Source organism: Octopus bimaculoides, chromosome 8, assembly GCF_001194135.2.
Source record: "Octopus bimaculoides isolate UCB-OBI-ISO-001 chromosome 8, ASM119413v2, whole genome shotgun sequence".
NCBI classification, from domain to species: Eukaryota; Metazoa; Mollusca; class Cephalopoda; order Octopoda; family Octopodidae; genus Octopus; species Octopus bimaculoides.
The window spans coordinates 55,468,785-55,477,618 of record NC_068988.1 but is presented as its reverse complement, the minus strand read 5'-3'; the positions used below and the strand labels follow the sequence as shown (position 1 = coordinate 55,477,618).

The window sequence follows — 8,834 nt, the reverse complement described above, 5'->3', positions numbered from 1 at the left end:
ATATATACACACACACACACACACACACACACATATATATATATATATATATATATATATATTCATATATACATACACACACTCACATATATATATATAAGCCAAAGTCTTAATAAGTAGGAAGGCAGACAAACCACAAATAGATAGATGGCCCTGCTCAATCTGTAGAAAAGGCATACATAGAAACTCCATATGATGTACCTGGTTGTAAGCTATGGACACATAAGAGGTGCAGCAATGTCAAAGGAAGGCTAACTAGGAAGATAGTTTTTGTGTGTGTGGCAAATGCTCAGGGGCAGTAAACACTGAACATGTGCAGAAAACGGCTTCCGTCACATACATGCCAGGGAAAGAAACTAGAAGTAGTTGATAGCTTCCATTACCTAGGTGACCAAGTCAGTAGTGGTTGCTCTGAGAGTGTAGCTACTAGAATTAGAATAGACTAGGCAAAGTTCAGAGAGCTCCTACCTCTGCTGGTGACAAAGGGCCTCTCTCTCAAAGTAAAAGGTAGACTGTATGACGCATGTGTGCGAACAGCTATGCTACATGGCAGTGAAACATGGGCCAACTGCTGATGACATGCGTAAGCCTGCAAGGAATGATACTAGTATGCTTCACTGGATGTGTAATGTCAGTATGCATACACGACAGAGTGTAAGTGCCCTGAGAAAAAAGTTGGACATATGAAGCATCGGATGTGATGTGCAAGAGAGATGACTGCACTGGTATGGTTATGTGTTGTGTATTGATGAGGACAGCTGTGTGAAAAAGTGTCACACCCTTGCAGTAGAGGGAACTTGTGGAAGAGGTAGACCCAGGAAGACCTGGGATGAGGTGGTGAAGCACGACCTTCGTACATTGGGCCTCGTCGAGACGATAACAAGTGACTGAGACCTTTGGAAATATGCTGTGCTTGAGAAGACTTTGCAAGCCAAGTGAGACTGTAACTGTGGCCTATGCCAGTTTCAGTGGCATATATATTTCCTGCCTGGATGTGACACCAATCTGTTGCAGGATTACCCATTTTTGCCAGTTGAGTGGACTGGAGCAACATGAAATGTTTTGCTCAAGAACACAACGCACTGTCCGGTCCAGGAATTGAAACCACAATCTTACAATCACGAGTCCAACACCCTAACCACTAAGCCACGCATCTCCACTACATACACACAAACACTCTGTAGTTTGCCAATAACTATTCTGCTTTCCTTTCCTAAGTCCACCTCTACTGGAAGCAGTGCTGGGTTAACTATGAAGCAAAATAAGCATGTGCTAAGGGCATCAAGGGGAAGGAGGGGGGCACCACAGAAATGGTAAATGGTTTACGGCACAAAAGAAATCACTTTAAACTTGCTAAAATAATATTCAGGATACTTTTATCTCTATTAAGTATAGATGTAGATGTGTTACCTATGATTAATTTTGAGGATCTGATCAAAGACTTTGCAATTCAAAAACTAGGAGGAAACTTTTCAAATATAAATAAAGTGGAAGTATAGAAAAATAAACATTATTTTCCCTCTTACTGTTTTGTTTCATTTTGGAAAATAAAAATTTATTTTATGGTTTGTTATTGTTTATATTTTGAATTACATAATCTTTTATGGGGGCACCAAAATCTTTTAAGTGCTTAGGGCCTCAATGGGTTTTAATCCAACCCTGATTGGAAGTACTGTATAGTACCATCCTTATCTCTCAGAATACTTGCTAAATCCATGTAATTTTACTTACCAGGATAATGAAACTTTAATTTTCTGTCAGCCATCCATTTATTGTTAGTTTTTTTTCTAATTCTCTCCATAAGGAACTTCACATGGGTAACATCATTTTCCTTGCCAGCTTTTACTGGGTCAATGTGTAACTGATACAAAATGGGATAAGTGGGAGGGCTATTGAAACAGAAAAAAAGAAAGAAAAATAAGAAGAGTTTTGACAAAAAAATCGTATAAGTTAATAAATAATAATGACTTCTAATATAAGGCGGTGAGCAGGCAGAAACGTTAGCATGCAGGGCAAAATGTTTAGCAGTATTTCATCTGTCTTACGTTCTGAGTTCAAATTCCACTGAGGTCAACTTTGCCTTTCATCCTTGCAGGCTCGATAAATTAAGTGCTAGTTGCATATTGGGATTGATCAAATCAACTGGCCCCCTCCCCAAAAATTTTGGACCTTGTGCCTAGAGTAGAAAAGAATATATTACATTTCTTAAGGTGGTGAGCTGGCAGAAATGTTAGCATGCTGGGCGAAATGCTTAGCGGTATTTCATCTGTCTTTATGTTCTGATTTCAAATTCCGCTGAGGTCAACTTTGCCTTTCGTTCTTTCGAGGTTGATAAATTAAGTACCAGTTGTGTATTGGGGTTGATCTAATTGACTGGCCCCCTCCCCAAAAATTTTGGGCTATGTGTCTAGAAAAGAAAAGAATAATGACTTCTAATAATATCATAAGGTTACAAATTTTAGGATTTGAATTGTAACTTGACTGGATTAACTCTGGTATTTGATTGATAAAATTTTTTTTGTGGATCACCCACTTTAGAATTCGAAAACTGAACATAGAGCAGCATATGATACTTAATTTGGTAGCTTATCATTTCCCACCTTCTTAGTTAGTTGGTTAATTAATTAATTAATGAAACAATAAGGATTAGCAAAAGATATAGAAATAGAATTCTTTAAAATGAATAGATAAGCAAATAGATAAACAGACGAAAGTCAAGGGTAACCTTGATAGAATCTGGACTCAGAATGTAAAGAGGGATGATATATTGCTAAGCATTTTCTTGCTCGTGCTAACTATTCTACCAGCTCAATGCCTTATTAATAATAATCCTTTCTATTATAGGCACAAAGCTTGAAATTTTGGGAAAAGGGGTTAGTCAATTACACTGACCCCAGTGCTTGATTAGTACTTATGTTATTGACCTCAAACGAATGAAAGGCAAAGTCGACCCCGGCAGAATTTGAACTCAGATGCAGTGCCACTAAGCCTTTCACCCAGCATGCAAATAATTCTACCAGTTTGCCACTTTAATAATAATCATCTTTTCAAATACAAGCGCAATGTCTGAAATTATGGGGGAGAGGGATACTCAATTACATATTTCATCGATTTTGATATCATTATTATTATTATTGAGTGGGAGAGCAGTGCATGCCATCAAAGTAACACTGAGGTACAAATATATGAAGCCCAGTATACCCATCATGACTACCCGTCTGATAAGGGTACACCGAGCACATGCATCACAACCATATGTGTGTGACATGGTGATCTTATATCAAGATAAACAGTGCATGACCTTGCAGGTGGGGGTCTAGTTAGACTTTTCTTTAGGTTGAGTAGCCCATCCCACTGAAAAGGTCCCTGAATAAGGGTTGTTTAAGGATGTTGAATGAAACGCCCATGTTTTCAGAGGTGAATAATTTCAAACCCCAAAGAATTCCTCTCAACTCATGTCTGTGATGCTTCCTAACTACTCCTGTTCATGGTCAGAGATGCACATATTGTTAGCCACTAAGGAGCATGCTCAACTGGTTAAGGTCAAACAACTGACATGCAAATCTGTGATACTGAGCAGAATATTTGCTGTTGCCCATTTTTTATTCCAAGACAAAAAAATCATGTTCATGATAACACTTCCAATCGGTTAAGATCAGAAACCACGGGAGCCAGTGCCAGGTATATATACAGTCGTCAGCGGCAGCAGCGGTGGCATCGTCATCAGCGTCGTCATTGTTATTATTGTTATTATGGTTTTGCTTCTCAGAACGCTCAGTTTTGCTTGTTCTGGTAGATTCTGTGAGAGAGGACGGCAGTCTGCTGTCAGAGTTCTCACAGGGTCTCTTTCTGCACATCATAAGCTTTGATACTTGGTTGTTAATTATCTCGGGAGACATTCAACATCCAAGTACCAATACTAATCAACAGTATTCAACTGTTGTTTTTGTTTACCCAATCAATAATTTACATCAGTCAAAACTGTTCACTACTGAATTGTTCATCAATGAACAGTATTCATCATTCAACAATGTTTACTAAACAGCAGTATTCATTAGTCAACTGTGTCCTTCAGTCAATAGTATTCATCAACCACCACTATTCATCAGTCAAGAATATTCATCAATCAACATTGTTTGTCATTGTTTAGCAGTCAACAGGATTTATCAACCAAGCATGTTCAAATATAAGTGAAATATTTCCACATTTTAGATTCAATTTACAAGAGTTGAACATGCAACTTGAGCCCAAAGATCATAAATTCAATACCCATAATGAATAAAACAAGGTTTTGTAAATAAGTAAAACGATACAAACCAATGGTATTTTGTGTTGAAAAGCCAAACAGTTTTTGCATTAACTTCAGAAAATTCAAAGGTGGTTTCAGAAATGGCTTCCAATAAACTGAGTCTAAGATTGGCAAACATTTTATTGTTAGAATTTATTCCCTGTAAAGAAGCAAGAAAATAAGAAAAAGGTGTAAATTAGAATTAGAATCATCATCACCAAAATTATTATCATTTTACATTCATTTTTCCTTACTGCTATGTGCTTGATGAGTGTACCTCAATACAACATCCAACCACTAATTGCATTTCTTTGTCATGTCTTTCACCCAATCCTTCTCCCCCCAACTTTTATTCTTCATATGCATCTCATGCATCCTGGTCAGCATAGTCTTACCTATTGACACAGTGCTGGACTCTTCTAATGCCCATTGAAACTCTGTTCTTAACTCTGAGAAACTATTCTTTCACAACATCCACCTCCACTCCTGATTAGGTCACCTGGATAATGGAGTCTGTTAATTACTTCTTTCTTTACAGTAATGCCACTACCAACTACATAAACACTTTTATCAACAATGTTCTCATTAACACTGACATACTGCTTCACAATTTGGAAAACTCACCACATCCCTAATCATGTAATGCTGATTTCAAATTTTGTCACAAGGCCAGCAATTTCAGGGGAGGGGGCAAGTCGATTACATTGACCTCCAGCAATTACTTGATGCTTATTTTATTCAAAAAGATGAATGGCAAGGTCAACCTTGGCACAATTTGAACACAGAATGTAAGGATGAATGAAATGCTATTAAGCATTTTGCTAATGGTTTTCTGCCAGGTTGCTGCCTTCCTTAATCAAGTAATATTGGCAGTACAATTGGTTAATACATTTGGTTATTAACCAGAGAGTTGGTGGTTTGAACCCACCCAAGGACAGTAGCATTTTTCAAAACATTTGGCAGCATCAAAAATGCTTTACATCAAGGTGATGCTTCAGCATGGCCACAATCCAATGATTGGAACAAGTAGAAGATAAAACCTCTTACTTTTGGATTCACATCAAGCAAAATATACCTAGTGCTTTTCATCTTATTACCTGTTATCATTCTTTGTTCCTTTTCCACTTACATTTTCCCAGGTACATCTCATAGCTATTATGGCTATATCTACCATCCAGTTCCCAAAACTAGTAACTCTCCATTTAGCAAGAATGTTGTTCCATCCACAGATGTAGGATGTGGTTCACACTAGTTTGTCTTGCAGAATCATCCATAGAGTCATGTACAACATAACATGACTCACTGGAAATAATTATGGCTGGCTAGTAACAGTTGTGGTTTCACTGATTTAAAGTTTCAACTTTATTGTTGGTTATGAACCTAAAGTAAGACACATCACTCAATCCAGTTAAACCTAACTTCTATCCATAATTAAGATATTGTGCCTTTGTACAGGATCTTATTGTATCTTTGATAAATTTACTTCATTTAAAAAGGACTTTGGTGAATGTGGCTTCCATGATGTATAAGTAACCAAGATCTCTTGAATGGGTCACCAGGGCAACACCCTAACCACTAGACAATGTGCCTTCACTTAGCCTCTCATTAATTGAGGGTTGACATCATCATCATTATCTATATTTAACGTCCATTTTTTCATGCTAGCATGGGTTGGATGGCTTGACAGGAACTGACAAGATCAGGGACCATACCAAGTTACATAGTCTGTTTTGGCTTGGTTTTTATAGCTGGATGCCCTTCCTAACACCAATCCCTTTACAGAGTGTACTAGGTGCTTTTTATGTGACGCCATCACCAGTGCTTTTTACATGGCACCTGCATCCACACCAATGCTTTTTATACAGAACCTCAGTTTCAGGATTTCAATTCTGTTGTGGTGGGCAGGTCTTCTTGGGTAAGCTAAGTATGAGTAATACATTTGGAGTAGTTTTATGTAATGAACAAAGCCTAACCTCACATACACATGCACAGAAATTTGGTCTTAACACAGGAAATCATTATATTTTACAACTTACTTTGAAGTGAATTCCTAATATTTCTTTTATTCGGAGAACAGTGAGTGTCATGTCAAAGTTTACTTTATGAATTTGCTTTGTCCTGTGTTTATTAAGCTCTAAGTTGAAGGATATATCCTGCATATCTGGGAACCTGGTGGTCACTGAAAGCTTGTCACCGTCTAAGCTTTTTCTCACATTAATTGAAACTTTATCATAGGTTGATGAGTCTGAATAAAAATAAAAATAATAACAACAATAATGATAATCCTTTCTATTATAGGCACAAGGCCTGAATTTGGTGGGGTGGGGGATAGTTGATTACATCGACCCCAGTACTCAACTGGTACTTAATTTATCAACTCTGAAAGGATGAAAGGTAAAGTCAACCTTGGTGGAATTTGAACTCAGAACACAGCGATGATGATGATTTCGTCTAGTGTGCCAACAATTCTGCCAGCTCAATGCCTTAACAACAGCAACAATAATAATAATCATAATAATAATATTAACTTTTTGTGGGACTTTCCTCTTCAAATGGACAAGAAGTCAGAAAATAATAGAGCAGGTATTACAATCATAGATAAAGAAAAGCAAAGTTGCTTACTTATCAACCCATCACACCCATTTGATTCCAGGATCATAAAGAAAGAGGAAGAAAAACAAAAAATATACAATCCTTTAAAATTTGAAATAGAAAGAATTTGCAGCATGCAAACGGTAAAGGTTGTGCTTCTAATGATCAGTTCGTTGGGAACAGTAAGCCAGGATGTAGACAAATGTAGACCACAGTAAGCCAAGATGTAGACAAAGGCTGTGAGCTGGCAGAAACGTTACCACACCGGGCAAAATGCTTAGTGGTATTTCGTCTGCCGTTACGCTCTGAGTTCAAATTCCACCGAGGTTGACTTTGCCTTTCATCCTTTCGGGTTCGATAAATTAAGTACCAGTTATGCACTGGGGTCGATGTAATCGACTTAATCCCTTTGTCTGACCTTGTTTGTCCCCTCTATGTTTAGCCCCTTGTGGGCAATAAAGAATTAAGATGTAGACAAATGGCTGAAGGCAATTGAAATAGAATGCCCTGTGGAGCTCCTACAGATAGTTTGCTTCTTAGGAACAGCAAGGATTATTAGGAGGGTTCTAAGCACTTGAAAGCCTGCCAAAAAACGTGTGGATACCTAAGGTTACAGGTAGTAATCTACTACCCACGTAAATCCTACCAGGAATAAGACCAAACCTGAGTTTTGTTTCTATAATAATTTCTTTTCTTAGCTTCAGGGGCATAGATGGAAAGGATATCATGAGGAAAGACTACAATTTGTGAGGGGATTTACTTAAAGGATGGAGAGAAAGAAATGGAAAAGGCAGTGAAATGTAATAAAAGTATACAGGCACATGAGTGTTTGTGTGGTCAAAAGCTTGCTTCACAATCACATGGTTTCAGGTTCAGTCCCACTATGTTGCATCTTGGGCAGGTGTCTTCCACTATAGCCTTGGGCCGACCAAAGTCTTGTGGGTGGATTTGATAGATGGAAACTGAAAGAAGCCCATTATATGTGTGTGTGTATTTGTGTGTGTGTATCTGTGTTTGTCCCCCAACCATCGCTTTACAACCGATGTTGGTGTGTTTACATTCCCCTAGCATTAGCGGTTTGGCAAAAGAGACCGATAGAATAAGTACTAGGCTTACAAAGAATAATTCCTGGTGTCAATTTGTTCAACTAAAGGTGGTGCTTCAGCATGGCCACAGTCAAATGACGGACACAAGTAAAAGAATAAAGAATAGTATACAAAAAATGTGACAACATGAATGATCTCATCCCCCTGATTCAGGAGAAACTCCAACTAGAAGCACAGCTAGGAGCAATCAAGGAACCCCCACAGATTCAGGATTATTCCTCTTCATAAGAGGATGAGTCCTTTTCATGATCACCCATTTACAGGCACATATTCTGAGCAGAGCCATTCACTCTAAACATTTTTATCACATTCATCAATGTTTTCACATTGGTGGTGCTGGTTATAATAATGATAATAACGGACTAAGGAGGAAATATCAACACTGGATAGAAGGATGAGAAAGTTGGTGACACTGTATGGGGTGCTACACCCTAAAGCAAATGTAAACAGACTGTATATGCAAAGAATTAGTATAGACCGTTGTATAAGGAGTGAAAGGTGAACTCTTGCCGAGTAATTGATAAATAGTGATGAAGACCTGCTGCAATATGCCGTGAAAGATGTGGGTGTAAATACAGATAAAATGACAGGCAAGGAAGAGTTTCACCAAAGAACTGAGAAGAGAAAAGAAGATCTTCTTGAAATGAGAATGCATAGACAGTTTGAAAGGAATTTACAAGACCTTAAGGATAATACAGCATCGTGGGCATGGCTTGAGTGAGGTGATTTGAAGCGTACCACAAAAAGCCTGATCATTGCTGCACAAGACCAGACTCTCGCTACCAATTCAGTGAAGTATAATATCTATACAACTTCTGACACCCAGAAATGCAGACGCTGTGGAAAGA

The 8,834-nt window shown here is 38.0% G+C and overlaps 1 protein-coding gene across 1 annotated transcript in view; it reads right to left on the bottom strand.

Annotated features, from left to right (window-relative positions):
* The window catches only part of LOC106876216 (uncharacterized), a 105,688-nt gene that overhangs the window by 43,129 nt on the left and 53,725 nt on the right, over positions 1-8,834 (bottom strand). The window contains exons 20-22 of the mRNA XM_014924684.2: positions 6,325-6,533; positions 4,318-4,448; positions 1,732-1,889 (exon numbers count right to left, since the gene is read on the bottom strand). Coding sequence (XP_014780170.1) covers positions 1,732-1,889; positions 4,318-4,448; positions 6,325-6,533 — 498 coding nt within the window. The remainder of the gene's footprint in view (positions 1-1,731; positions 1,890-4,317; positions 4,449-6,324; positions 6,534-8,834) is intronic.